The sequence below is a fragment of the Manihot esculenta genome, chromosome 5, assembly GCF_001659605.2.
Source record: "Manihot esculenta cultivar AM560-2 chromosome 5, M.esculenta_v8, whole genome shotgun sequence".
Taxonomy (NCBI): Eukaryota; Viridiplantae; Streptophyta; class Magnoliopsida; order Malpighiales; family Euphorbiaceae; genus Manihot; species Manihot esculenta.
In genome coordinates, this window is record NC_035165.2 from 28,763,766 (window position 1) to 28,779,805 (window position 16,040).

General features: G+C 25.5%; 2 protein-coding genes across 2 annotated transcripts; both read left to right on the plus strand.

Moving 5' to 3' along the window:
- Window positions 1-2,414: 2,414 nt before the first annotated feature.
- LOC110615897 (calmodulin-like protein 2) lies at window positions 2,415-5,733 on the plus strand. The gene is made up of 2 exons (XM_043956820.1): window positions 2,415-2,677; window positions 5,484-5,733. Exons 1-2 carry the CDS (start codon window positions 2,415-2,417, stop codon window positions 5,731-5,733), a joined length of 513 nt encoding a protein of 170 aa, XP_043812755.1.
- Window positions 5,734-14,254: 8,521 nt separating this feature from the next.
- LOC110615429 (uncharacterized mitochondrial protein AtMg00810-like) lies at window positions 14,255-14,666 on the plus strand. Its single transcript, XM_021757269.1, has 2 exons — window positions 14,255-14,407; window positions 14,493-14,666. The coding sequence occupies exons 1-2, from the start codon at window positions 14,255-14,257 to the stop codon at window positions 14,664-14,666; spliced, it is 327 nt and encodes a 108-aa protein (XP_021612961.1).
- The last annotated feature ends 1,374 nt before the right edge of the window (window positions 14,667-16,040 follow it).

A 16,040-nucleotide genomic window follows, 5' to 3' on the forward strand; every position in this document is an offset into this window, starting at 1 on the left:
GGTCTCTCGAATGAATCAGGACTAGCCCGCTCAGCCTTAAGACTAAGGTCCATCCAGACTCTCCAGTCAGACCGGCCCAGCCCAGTGGGCCCTGAGACCGGATCTCCACCTGGATCAGTTCACTTCTCTCCAACCCTGTCATGAGAAGAAAGGACAATAGGCCCGGTCACTTCGCAACCATGTCCACTCACGCGCCGGAGGGAATTAAATGGCCGCCTGACACAGAGAGAGTCACCGCATTATCCGTACGTACGGATCCATACGACAGCAAGTGTGGTCCTGTGGCAGAAAGGTGGTAACACGCCAAGGGAAGGGTAGGATAAAAAAAGGGGACACCCTCCTTACAAGGGGAGTTTTTTGCTTTTAAGCTTAGAGAATGCCTTGCAAACCCTATCTTCTGGATCTCAGATTATTAAGGACTATTTTCTTTGATAAAAAATAGCTAACAATACGATATTACTGTTTTGATACAAATTGAACCATAAAATCTAAAGTGAAGAATTAATAAAATCACATAACACTTTTTTATATTTTTTTATTTAATTTTTAATAAAATTGATATGTCTATGGGAAATTTTAGCTTGTTATTACCTTATCCGACCTACCATAATTTTATCATACATGATAATTTCAAATGTGTAATAATTTCCCGAAATTACTATTGCTAGTCAATTGGTAAATGGCCTAACAAGAAAGAATAATAGATCGTGTCATACCAAATTGGAATTTGATTTCGACAAAAAAAAAAAAGGAATTTGATTCTGTGTCCATAGCTTTAGTTGTAATTGTCAAGTATATTTAAATACTACTAATTAATATATTAAAAATAAAAATCAAGTTCAGTCCTTAATTCATGATATCCAAAACAATTGGAAAGAAAAAAAAATTAAATTAAAAATTGTATTAGGTAAGATAAGACGTTGCACGTTGTATCAATGTTTTCAAATAAAAATTATTTGATAAATTGAATCAATTAAGTCAATTAAATTATTTTATAATAACAAATTAATAAACTAACACAATTAGTTTTTTAAGTTTGTATAATTGTAGATAAATATAAATGTTATATGTAGAATAATTTAATTAATTTAATTTATAAAGAATAATATAAATCAAGTTAATTATAAAATGACTAGTATTGGATTTGTCTATGAGCACAAAAGCATATAAAATCAGAAAAGCAAGATATTATACTGAGAGGATGGAGCCAACAATTCTATAAAATCACTCTTTTATCTAAGATTCTTGTTTGTCATGAAACAATTTATTTTGTAAAAAAGAAAAAAATCACATGAATTCTAATTTTACATTAATTTTATTTTTTTTAAATGAAAATTTCTCACAATAAAAAACCATTGAACTCTTTTTTTTTTAAATTAGATCATTAATAAAAAAATTAATTACATTAAATTCTTATAAAATTATTAACTTTAAAATAGGTTAAATTCTTATAAAATTATTAACTTTAAAATAGGTTAATCTATAAGGATGATAATTAATACATGGGTTCCAAGCATTTTTTATAATTATTGTGCATGGAGTTTGATGACATGTAAAATATGAGCCCCTCCAAAATCAAAAAACACATGGATTACCGTAAGCTCTTTAACCCGAATAGAGGCTTCACACCGATATGGTCTTTAAGGACCTCGAATGGAAAGAATTCTCAAATTTCTTCAATTTCATTGAACATTTTGACTCCGATCTCTAAAGGCTAGTTCTCTATTTTTTTAATTTGACATCCGTATGAGACCTTAAATATATGTGTGATGATAGTCTTAGCGTAACGTATATAAGAATAATATGTCTAAATCGATTAAGCATTAAATGAAATAATTGTCTATCATTGATAAGTCGTTTGAAAAAATCTAACGAAAGTGATATTGTCACTCTAAAGGGATTTATCATAGGCGAACTCTGCATGGATCCAAGTATATATACTCTGTCTATTTTCGAGAGAAGGAATTCTACTTTTAACTCCTACAACTCCAAATTTAAATTATCCAAAGCACACACTCAGCTCCATTATTATTCTCACTTACTAAGCTGAATTCATTTTTATCCATAATAAGTCTAAACGCCGATATGTATATCATCATTCTGTACACCCTTAAATCTCACATTCATCGGAATAAATATAAATTGAGTCTATAAAAATATCTTTTGAACTCTAAAGAAATATCTTTTGAATATAAAAGTGACAAGTTGATGTGTCAAAAAATGTCAGTCTAAAGTTAGAATCCCTTTTGTGGTGGGATATAATGAGTCTTCACACACAAGACACTTCTCATAGAGGTAAGTTGGAATCATGTATGTGGCAATGTAACAAGAGATTGAAGAAGGCTATATAAACCTTCAGCTACACTATAAGGATATCTCACATTTCTCGATTTACATCCATTGATCTTGCAAACATGCGTTGGTTAAATGTTGCTAAGGGCGCAACTGGATCAGTAAATTTTACTGAAGAACAGTTGAAAAAAATTTTCATGCAATTCGACGAGAATCGCGACAATCTTCTCAGCAAAGATGAGATAAAAAAAGCTTTCAACTACCTTGGGGCAATGATTCCTGAGTTCAGGGCGAGCCGTGGGATAAAAAAAGCTGATACTAATGGAGATGGAATGGTGGATCTTAGCGAGTTGAATGATCTTATCAGTTATGCTTTTAAACTTGGGTACTCTGTTAAGTAGAAATTAGAAGCAGCTGCAAGATTTACTCTTTAAAATAAAGGGTGTTGTGTGTTGTGTATGCAGTTGTTAATTTTCTCAGTTCACTGCCACCAGCTATGAAGTTGCAGCTTGTTTTCTATTTCGGTATAAATATATATAATATCTCTTTTATGGGATTTTAAATTAAATATATATTATTGTATTTTTTAGATAAATTATATTTTAATCTCTATGGACCATATTGGTCCATATTATCTCTAAAATCGAATACTTAAATTTTTATATAATCAATTCATCTAAATTAAACATTCTTAGGTCCATAGTTTCATTAGTGAAACTAGTTAATAGGAGAATAAATATTTAAAATATTTAAAACACTTTCATAAATACTTAAATCATTTTTAATATACGTAAATAAATTTATATTGTATAAACTACACTTTAATATCTAAATTTTAACTTTAATATCTAAATTTTAGCGTAATTGACAGGTAACTTTTATATTTTTAAAATTAAATCTTTAAATCTTTCAATATTTAATCCGTTTAAAATTATAATTTTTTCATAAATTCAAAATTAGTAGAGGATCAAATTGTTTCGTATAATTTCTTTCTAAAATACTTTTTTGTAAAAATTTACAATCGACCTAAAAATTACTTGATATCATTTAAAAATAATTGAATTTTTTTATAAAAAATTTTAAAATTATAAATATTAAAGTATTTTAATGAATATAAATTAAAAAATAAAAAGTATTAAAAATTAATTAAATTAGATATTATAAATAAAAATTAATGGTATTTAAGTATTTTTTTATTGTAGAATCAAAATGTTTAAATTATAATAGACAAAAATGAACTGATTATAAAAAGATTTAAATGTACATTTTTAAAAATACAAAGATCAATCTATTAATTATACTAAAACTCAAAAATTCAAAATTAAAGTTTAAACCTAAAAATTTAAAACTTTGCACTTTGACTATATATTAGCAATGCTTGTTTAAAAAAAATCCGTCTTATATCTACTCTAAATAAAACTCTAGAAAATTAGCGGGTATGGTAGAATTGTTTTTTTAATTTAAATAATAGTGTAAATTTTAATATTTTCATTTAACTAAGTTTTGTCTATAAATTAAAAATATATTTCATATTTTTTCATAATTGACTTAATTAAAAAAATTTTATGCAATTAAATTTGGCAACTAGTCTAATTAAGCAAGATGAGAATTTTTACATATGAAATTCAGTAGAAGCATAATTTCATTTCTGCTTCCATTTTTAAATTTTCTTTTCCAAAATGGATGGCAGCACCTTTAATATGCACGCACTATAGAAATTTAAATATTTAATTTTAAAAATAAAGAAATCGATCGATTAATATTATATTAAAAACTAAAAATTAAAGTGTAATTTATCTTCTTTTAAATGTAAAATTAAAGTCTAAACCTAAAAATTTAAAACTTTACACTTTCCATGATTATATATCCGTTTTATATCTACTCTAAATAAAACTCTAGAAAATTAGTGGGTATGGTAGAATTTTTTTTTTAATTTAAACAATAATGTAATTTTTAATATTTTGACTTAACTAAGTTTTGTTTATAAAATTAAAAATATATTTCATATTTTTTAATAGTTGGCTTAATTAAAAAAATTTTATATAATTAAATTTGAAGGCCAGTCTAATTAAGTAAGTTGAGAATTTTGAGAATTTTTACATATGAAATTCAGTAGAAAGCGTAATGAAAATGAAAATGAAAATGAAAATGAAAATCAAAATCAAATCCACATCTTCGATATCTCCATATCTATCCAAAATGATGCCTTCCTTTATATACTTAAAATGATTTTCGACTTCAACATATAGCACATTAGACACTTCTCTTAGAGATAATATCGAAAAACCCATAATAAATATTTAATTTTTAACGTCTGATTTTTATAAAATTGTAGGCATGTAATTTATATACGCTCTAAATTTTTAAGTGTTAAATAATTATATTTTATAAAATTTAAGGATTAAACGGTTATTATAAAATTTAAATGATAAATAATTACACTTTTTGTAAATGGTAAATAATTACACTTTTTGTAAAAGACATGGATTAAAAGTTAATGATAAAAATATATCTACAAAAATTTATTAAATTACTAACAGATTGAAATCTATTAATCATAGTAATGGATATTATTAACGAATTTAAGAAAATATATTATATATTAACGGAGGTACACAACCGTTAATATTTCTGTTAGTGAAATACTAACCGATGCATGGTCCGTCACAGATCCATTAGTAAAATACTAACCGATGTATGGCTCGTTAAAAATCCGTTAGTGAATTTATTATAAATTCATATCGTATTATTTTCACTAACGGACCCTATAATCCGTTAGTGAATTGACCTAATTAAACGATATTTCGATATTAAATTCTTAATTCTTATTTTTACATATTTATAAATTTTAATCTCGTTGAAGTCTCATTTTGCATCGAACGAGTGTAGCTTCCACCGCCATCACCATCCATCATACACCGCCATTACAATCGTCAAGTGCCTCATTCCCGCCATCTTATTTTACATTGTGAGTTCTTTTTAATCAGTGACACCTAAAAATAATAGATACATGTCATGTTATGTTTTTAAAGTTTAAGATAAAACTAAAACTTTTTGATAAAGTTGTAATGATGGGTATATATAAAGGATGGCTTCCAAGAAGCCATGCATAGCTTCGAAGTATCCTACACAAGGGAGAATTAAGGAACTTTTTGCACCATGTTTCTTTTTCATACTACAAAATCTAAAAGAGCTTCAGTGACCTTGAGTGAACATCAGTTAAGGGAAATATTTATGCAATTCGACGAAGATCACGACAATGTTCTGAGCAAAGAAGAGGTAAGGAAAGCTTTCACATACCTTGGTTCAAGGATCCCTGAATTTAGAACCCTTCGTGGGTTCAACCATGCAGATGCCAATGGAAATGGACAAATAGAATTTGGCGATGAGTTGGATAAGCTTGTCAAATATGCTTTTAAACTTGGCTACACTGTTATGTAGAGATTAATCTCTTTCAAGGGCTTGTGGCCGCCATGCATGGCCTGCAATATCTACTTGCTATTATATGTTTTTCCCTCGTGTGGCTGTTTTTTTTTTTTTTCCAACTTTTTCCTCTCTCCCAAGGTTAGGGGGCGATCTCTGATCACTTGTGTAAAGGCATATATGCTAGAACTATATAGTATGTTATTATGGGAAATTAACTCTTCTGGGCATCAATTGCCTTTGGAATGATATTAATTACTCTGTTCTAATGACTTGCGTCTCCAAATCAATTTCTAACTGCATATACTTCACAGCTATAGTTTTTGTTTATATATTCTACAACACTGGTCCAGGCAGCAAGTTCGCACCCTTGATCAGAAACAAAGAGCTACGAGGGCCTTAATTAGATAAAAAGTTCTGTCAAAATATATTGGTGACGTTAATTTATTATTATTATTATTATTATTTATCATGGATTAATATTGTTTTAAGTGATTGGATACATTAAATTTTTATGTTGGACATATCAAAATATCAGTTGTTAACTTTAGGTTTTGTGGTTATTAACACTTAAATATTTATATTTTGAAAATTAAATTATTTGATTCTCAATTTTATTTTCATGATACAAACTGCCAAAATCCAACTAATCCATTGCCAAAAATATAGTTTAGCAACAAATTGTAATCATCGCGGCAATAATGAAGAATAGTCACCAAATGGATTTGTTGATAAAGTTAACTTTGAGTGAGAATTTCTAATTTGTCGCTAATTCACCATCTGTGTTCATCCATATCATTAGCGAGTGGATTTGTTGATAAACTTAACTTTGAGTGAGAATTTCTAATTTGTCGCTTATTCACCATCTGTGTTCATCCGTATCATTAGTGATGGTTGTCTAAAATCCGCCACTAAAAATCTGTTTTTGAAGTGAATAAAGTGCAAGAAGGCAATTTCCATTTGTCAAATCAGAAAGCTAATTAGTTGATATAAGCTGTGTCTTGTAAAGTATTTTGTAATATGATTGACAAGTCCAGCACGATAGAGATACATTCTTCTAATTTGTAGGGAAGTATTGGAATGAGATGATTTATTACTTAATTAAAAGGATTTGTACAGTTAATTCTAGACCTACTTTTAGTGTTAATTTTGGAGCTAATTTACAGCCACAAAATAATGCTATATTATGTTTATATTTTGTTTCCTTCATTATTATTTATTTCATTTCTTAAAAAAATTATTTTATACGACTATTATATTTACAATAATAGTAGAATTTATATAAAGTTTACCACGATCAATTATATATGACAAAAATTTTCTGTTCATTCTTTAATGGTAAGGACATATGGAATGAAGGTGTTTAAAAGTGGCAATTTTAACATTTACTTACATTAATTATATAAATATTAATTTGTAAACAAGTTCTTCTCCATATTGACATGAAAATTATTATTTATTTAACTAAATAAATATTATTAATTAACTAAAAGCATGTATCTATTCGAAAAAATTTTATCTATATATCAAAGGGTAATAGTAAGTTGTAATATTATTTTATAAGTGAATCTAGTACTATAATTTTAATGTAAATTTAAATAATATATTTTAATTGATCAAATATATATAGCTGAGAGCCTAATAAATTGATAATTGTGAGATTCAGAGTAATCAAGATATAGACTCGTGGATTAAAATTTCTTAAAAATTTTATGTTTAATGGTGTTTGCCTTAATTAATAATGAGGATAATAATGGTTCTGGGTATATTTTTGAAAAATGCTAACGTTCTAGAGTGAGTTAATAGGTTTTGACGAAATAAAGTACGTTTTTTATCTTTTAAGAATAGAAGGGCTATTTATATCTTGATTTCTATATGTATTTTTGTGATTTATTCTTTTAGAGGGACAATGACACTTTTAATAGACTCTAGTGGAAAGTGCATCCTTGTAGTCTTGTGAGGTCAAAGGTTCGACTACCCCACCCCCTATTTCAAAAAAAAAAAAAATAGACTTTATAAATAATTTATTAATAGTGGATAATTATTTATTTAATATTTAGTTGATTAAAACCATGTCGTACATGTATTTAATATTTCGTGCAATAATTTAAAAATGACAGAGTCAAGTTCTTTTATTTTAAATTTCTTTAAAATCGGTCAGTAAACTGTTATATCCATCTTAATACTATAATTGTTCCTTGTATCTAAACCGCGTGAGAAATCACGTGTCTTGATTAAAGATTAGAGATGAGAGCGTATTTTAAAGGTTATCACAAACTTACACAAACTATTAATGCATATATGCGCAGCTGAAAAAGGTAGGAGCAGTTGGGTGACTACAGAGACCGCATTGTGGCTGGATGAGTGGAGAGCACATATTCTGACGTCATTAGTGCCTTCGCAATGCTATTGGGGCTCTTACGTAACCTTCCATTTAGTCATGCCGGTCCACTGAAAGAGATTGATTTTTTTTTTTACCTTTCGGATATTCGTTTCTATCCATTTTTTTAACAAAAAGATATGGATAGAAAATAAATATAATCCCATTTATCCAATTTTTAATTAATAAAAATTTAACTATGTATAATTTTTTTTATATAAAATATTATGATACCGTAAATATTTATTAACAATAATGAAGTGCTTGAATTCCTTGAGAAGACATGGAATTAAGATATAGTACATATCCTTTATTATGTCCACTAAAAATGGATTCCCATTACCCATCTCAAAAGTAATTCCCATGATAACAGTATATTACAACAAAAGATATAATTTACCTTTTTTTTATATAAAAAATATCTGAATTTGTGCCAAATGAGATTCTTGAGGACTAATTTCACCTAAGATATATAAATTTTAGAAAAAATGTCATATTATTTTTTAGCTCATAAAGTAAGCAAAAGAACTGACAATTTTTAAAAAATTGACAATAGTAAATCATATTTATATCTGTGTTATAATTTTTAAAGTTTATGAATTTTATTGTTATAAATCAGAATTTCCGTATTTTCTTATTACAACTGATAAGTTCATGTATGGTTTGTAAAATTTAACTGATTTTTGCGTTCATGAAGGCCTTTCCTCCTGTCATATTTTATCATTCTCCAAGAGAGGTGATCTCTATAGCAGATAGTATTGCCAGACAAGCTTAGGTCGATCATCTGATTTCATTACTCCATTTTGATATGAGCTTCTGCATGTTTCGATTTTCCACGTATGGTATTTCGCTTGTTTTGTTCATTTGATTTATCTTTGTGACTATTTTTGGGTATCCTTTTGTCTACCTTAGTTATTTGCATTCTTTTTTTTTTTTTTTCTCTATTGAGATATATGCTGTTTTCAGATTTTTTCAGTCTATTAACTTAAGATTTAATCGGAAATATCATGCTAACAATTTTTTTTAGAAAAAAATATAAAAAATACCTTATAATTTTATTTATTTTCACTTTAAAATTTTATAATTTAATTTGTTTCAAAATAATATATGTAATATCATATTGTTAACAAATACCTATAATTTTCTAATACATGTGATAATTAAAATATAATTATTAATTAAAAGATAAAGTATAAAAAATATATCAACGTAATATTTTTTATTTTCATTTCAAAGTCTGTAATTTCATTTATATTAAATTAATATTTTGTAATATAATTTTTATATTAATATTTTTTAGGTCTAAAAATTATCTTTTTTTTAATAATATAATATTACAAATAATATTTTGATATAAATTGGACGAAATGTGAAGGAAATAATAAATAAAACCACATATTTTATATTTTTTATTTAATTTTTAATAAAATTGATATGTCCATAGGAAATTTTAGCTTGTTATTACCTTATCCGACCTACCATAATTTTATCGTATATGATAATTTTAAATGTGTAATAATTTCCCGAAATTACTATTGCTAGTTAATTGGTAAATGGCCTAACAAGAAAGAATAATAGAACGTGCCATACCAAATTGGAATTTGATTTCGAAAAAAAAAAAAAAAAAGGAATTTGATTCTGCGTCCATAGCTTTAGTTGTAATTGTCAAGTATATTTAAATACTACTAATTAATATATTAAAAATAAAAATCAATTTCAGTCCTTAATTTATGATATCCAAAAGAATTGGAAAGAAAAAAAAAATTAAATTAAAAATTGTTTTAGGTAAAATAAGACATTGCACGTTGTATCAATGTTTTCAAATAAAATTCTTTGGTAAGTTGAATCAATTAAGTCAATTAAATTATTTTATAATAACAAATTAATAAACTAACACAATTAATTTTTTAAGTTTTTATAATTGTAGATAAATATAAATGTTATATGTAGAATAATTTAATTAATTTAATTTATAAAGAATAATATAAATCAAGTTAATTATAAAATGACTAGTATTGGATTTGTCTATGAGTACAAAAGCATATAAAATCAGAAAAGCAAGATATTATACTGAATGGATGGAGCCAACAATTCTATAAAATCACTCTTTTATCTAAAATTCATGTTTTGCATGAAACAATTTATTTTGTAAAAAAGAAAAAAATCACTTGAATTCTAATTTTACATGATTTTTATTTTTTTAATGAAAATTTCTCTGGATAAAAAATATTGAACTCTTTCTTTTTAAATAAGATCATTAATAAAAAAAATTATATTAAATTTTTATAAAATTATTAACTTTAAAATAAATTGATTTAGAAGGACGATAAATATATGGATTCTAAGTATTTTTTATAATTATTGTGCAATTGATAACATAAGTCTCCAAAATCAAAACACATCTATTACTGTAAGCTTTTTAATCTGGACAGAGACTTGGACATTGACCTGACCTCAAATAGGAAGGATTCCCAAGTTTCTTCAATCGAATCGAGTTGTTCGACTCCGATCTTTAAAGGGCCAGATCTCTATTATTTAATTTGGCATCCGTTGGAGACCTTAAATGTACATGTGATGATAACCTTACCATAATATATATAGGAATAATATTTTTAAACCGACTAAGTATTAAATGAGAAAATTGTCTATCACTATTAAGCCGTTTGAAAAGGTCTAATAGAAGTGTCATTACCACTCTAAAAGGGCTTATTATAGGCGTACTCTATACGGATCCAAGTATATATACTCAGTCCATTTTCAAGAGAAAGGATTCTACTTTGGGTAACTCCTGCAACTCCAAACTTAAATCATCCGAAAAATACACTCAGCTCTATTATTATTCTCACGTACAATAAGTCTAAACGCTATTATTATTCTCACTTATTAAACTAAACTCATTTTTATTCATAATAAGTCTAAACGTCGATATGTATATTATCATTCTGTGCACTCTTGAATTTTACATTCATCTGAATAAATATAAATTGAGTCTGTAGAAATATTTTTTGAACCCTAAAAAAATATCTTTCGAATATAAAAGTGACAAGTTGATGTGTAAAAAAAATGTCATTATAAAGTTAGAATCCTTTTTGTGGTGGGATATAATGACTCTTCACACACAAGACACTTCTCATAGAGGTAAGTTGGAATCATGCATGTGGCAATGTAACAAGAGATTGAAGAAGGCTATATAAACCTTCAGCTACACTATAAGGATATCTCACATTTCTCAATTCACATCCATTGATCTTGCAAACATGACTGTTGTCAATGGTCCTATGCACTCAACTGTTGTCAATGGTCCTAGGGGCGCAACTAGATCAGTGAATTTTACTGAAGAACAGTTGAAAAAAATTTTCATGGAATTCGACGAGAATCGCGACAATCTTCTCAGCAAAGATGAGATAAAAAAAGCTTTCAACTACCTTGGAGCAATGATTCCTGAGTTCAGGGCAATCCGTGGGATAAAAAAAGCTGATACTAATGGAGATGGAATGGTGGATCTTAGCGAGTTGAATGATCTTATCAGTTATGCTTTTAAACTTGGATACTCTGTTAAGTAGAAATTAGAAGCAGCTGCTAGGTTTACTCTTTAAAATAAAGGGTTGTGTGTTGTGTATGCAGTTGTTAATTTTCTCAGTTCACTGCCACCAGCTATGAAGTTGTAGCTTCTTTTCTATTTCGATAGAAATATATATATATAGTATCTCTTATATGCCCTTTAAATTAAATATATATTATTGTATTTTTTTAGATAAATTATATTTTAATTCCTGAATCGATTCTTATTTCTAAAATCAAACGCTTAAATTTTTATATAATCAATCCATTCAAATTGGATATTTTTCTATCCATAATTTTATTAGTTAACCAATCAAAAGAAGAATAAATATTTAAAATATTTAAAACACCTTCATGAACACTTAAATTATTTTCAATATAGGTAATTTGTGTAAAATGCACTTTGATTCCTAAATTTTAACATAACTGATGGATCAATTTTTATATTTCTAAAACTAAATTTTTAAATTTCTCGATATTTAATCCGTTTAAAATTATAATTTTTTCATCCATTATAGATATTAGTTCAAAACTAGCCTATAATCAAATTGTTTTCCAAAATACAATTTTTTCTTAAAATATTTTTTATAAAAATTTACAACTGGCCTAAATTCAAAATTGAATAATAAAATTATAAATATTAAAGTATTTTAATGAATAGAAATTGAATGATAAAAAGTGTTAAAAATTAGTTAAATGTGATTTAAATGTACGTTTTTAAAAATACAAAAATCGATATATTAATTATATTAAAACTCAAAAATTTAATTATAATTTATCCATTTAAAAAAATAATAAAAATATTTCTATACTTTTAACGATAAAAATAGATGATATCACTTTTAATTTGAATGAACTAATTATAAAAAAATTTAAATAATTAATTTTAAAAATATAAAAATTAATCGATTAATTATATTAAAAAATTAAAAATTAAATTATAATTTAAGATTAAAGTGTAATTTACCTTTTTTCTAACACGTAAAATTAAAGCCTTAACCTAAAATTTTAAAACTTTACACTTTCTATGATTATATATCCGTTTTATATCCACTCTAAATAAAACTCTAGAAAATTAGCGGGTACAGTAGAATTTTTTTTTTAATTTAAACAATAACGTAATTTTTAATATTTTGAGTTACCTAAGTTTTGTTTATAAAATTAAAAATATATTTTATATTTTTTAATAGTTGACTTAATTAAAAAAATTTCATATAATTAAATTTGACAACCAGTCGCAAGGTGAGAATTTTTACATATGAAATTCAGTAGAAGCGTAATTTCATTTCTGCTTCTATTTTTAAATTTTCTTTTCCAAAAAAGGCAAGATATTTGTCTACGTAATTTTTAAGGACTATAATTTAGGAATGATTGTGGAGAATATTTCTAAATATTATTGTTAAATAGGAATAATTTTTTAAAAAAATTCTAAAAACTTTATCACTTTTAATAATTCTATTTTTTAAAAGAAAAAAAACTATTATAAACTAATTCTATCATTAACCTCTTTTATTAAATTTAATCGTATTATTGAATTTTATATTAATTTGGATTACAAATAATATATTCTTTAAAAGAGATTAAAATACTTTTCCTCTTAAATTAATTTTTAAGGTGAATTATTCTGACTCAAATTTAACATATACCAGGGGCTTTCACCACCGATATTGAACCTCCCAATGTCACACTCCTAGTCTCAAATTTAACATAAAAAAAATTTGATTTAAAATTTAGCTGTTACTCTTTATTAATTTATAATATATTTGAGAATTTAGAAAAATAAAGAATAAAATTATAAATTATATTAAGTGAAACTAAAGGCGCTACACATCGGATGGCTGTTTTTTTAATAAAAAAGGGTAATTTTGGTAGGTTTAGTAAATTAAAATTTCAATAAATTAAGTCAAGTAAATTATTTTATTCAGGACTGTTTGATTTCAGCTATACGGTTGTCGCAGTGTTCTTGGCATGGTGTACGTCGGATGGCGAAAGAAGTTGCACATCGTCTTGCGAAGCTAAATTTAGGAGATGTGGAGAAAGTGTTGACAGAAGAAGTTCCAAACTCTTATCTTTTTATATAAAACACAAGCAAAATATTCCATTTAAATTAAAAAAATCAATTTAAAAAGAAGTTTATATTGAATAATCACCTGATTTTATTGCTGGAGTTAGGCAAGATTTATAAACTTCAAAATCCCTCTATGGCTTAAAACAGAGTACTCAAGCATAGTTTAGCAAGTTTAGTGAGATGGTTTAAGAGTTTGATATATAGATTAATAAGTGTGATCACTCAATATATTTTATAGAAATTCTGATAGTAGAATAATGCTATTGGTAGTATATGTGGATAATATTATTATCATAGAAAGTGATGTTGATGGCATTACATCTCTAAAATAATTTCTCAAACTGAAGTTTCATAAAAAGAGTTTGGGCTCCTTATAGTACTTTTTAGGTATTAAAGTTATGCAGTGTAAGAAAAATATTTTCTTATCTCAAAGAAAATATATTCTTGATTTGTTGATAAAAATAGAAAAATTGGGTGTTAAGCCTTGTAGTGCACTAATGACCCTAATTTATAATTTACCACAAAAGACAATGAGCCATACAGATCTTGAAATGTATAGAAAATTAGTTGACAAACTGAATTATTTGACGGTGACTCGTCCTGATATTGCATATTCAGTTAATGTAGTAAATCACTTTATATCTTTCCCTACTGTTACTCATTGGGATGCTTTGGAGCAGATTGTTTGCTACTTGGGTTCCAAGATGTGGTCTTTTCTATGGTAACTATGGGTACTCAAACATTAAATGTTTATCTAATGTTGATTAGGCAAGTTCAAAAGTTGATAAGATGTCAATCACTGGATATTGTGTTTTTATGGAAGGTAACTTGATCTCATGGAGAAGTAAGAAGCAAAATATAGTCTCTCGTTCTAGTGCTGAATCTGAGCGTGGTGTGATAATCAAACAGTTATCTACATTACCTCTAATCCATATTTCATGAGAGGACTAAACATATCGAGATCAACTGTCATTTTGTTTGTAAAAAAATCCAACAAAAGATTATTTCAATAGGACATATCAGAATTGGAAATAATTAAGGGATATTTCACTAAAACTCTAATCGGAACTCGAATCGACTATATATGTAATAAGTTAGGAATAATTAATATTTATATTCCAATTATAGGGGAGTGTTATAGGAAGTAGGTATGTTGATATAGGAACTAAATATGTATAGATTTATTAGTTGCTTAATTTTAGAAATTGCATGATTATAGATTTGATAAAAGGATTTTTCTTTACTTTCTAAATAGATTTTTTTTTATGTGTAAATATGTTATAATCTTTACTAGTATACTCTCGATCCAATTAGAGCTAAGCTATCACACTTTTATCGTATAAAAATAAATTTATTTATTTTTTTATATAAATTAAGAAAATATAATTAATATAGCTAAAAACAATAAATATTATATAATCTTTACTAATATACTCCCGACTCATGTTTTTTCAGTACTACGTTACTTTTAAATTTATAAAAGTATTACGAATCATATAAATCAATTTAATTATAATAAATTTAGAAAACGAATACTATTGAATTTGTCCAATTCATTTGCCCAATAAGGCACATACAATCAGAAAATCAAGATCATATATAAAATTAGAGCCCAAACAAATTCTATAATATCACAATTCTTATCTACGTGAATCCAAAGAAAAAGGTTCATTGGCTAAAAAAACTTTAATGTTTGTGATTTTATATTTTAATTTAAATATTTAAAATTTAAATAAATTCGCACAATGTATGCATTTACTTTTGATTAATTTTAAAATTAGAATTAATTAAAAATAAATAATTTAATTATTAAATATACAAACTACACATTCAATATTATTGAATTTTATTTTATATAATAATTATAAATATTTTATACTAGATATATTATTTAATTTAAAATAATAATATATATAAAACAATTAAAAATAATATATCTATTATAAATTTTTCATAATTATTATTACAAAATAAAATCTATCTATTATTGAAATTATAAACTATATATTTAACCGTTAAATTATTATTATTTTTAAAATTAAATATATTAAATTTATAATATTTTTATAGGTAGAATTAATTTATACTTAAACTCTCTTATTTTGATTTTGAAAATTAATCAAAATAATAATTAAATATAAATATTAGATTAATTTGTTTAAAGATTAAATATTTGGATTAAAATATAAAATAAACTAAACTTTAGATATTTTTCAGCTAATTAAATAAAAAAATAAATATGTGGTTCTAATTATTTTTATAATTATTGTCTTAATATACATATATCATATCTATATAAAAAGCAATTTTTATTTA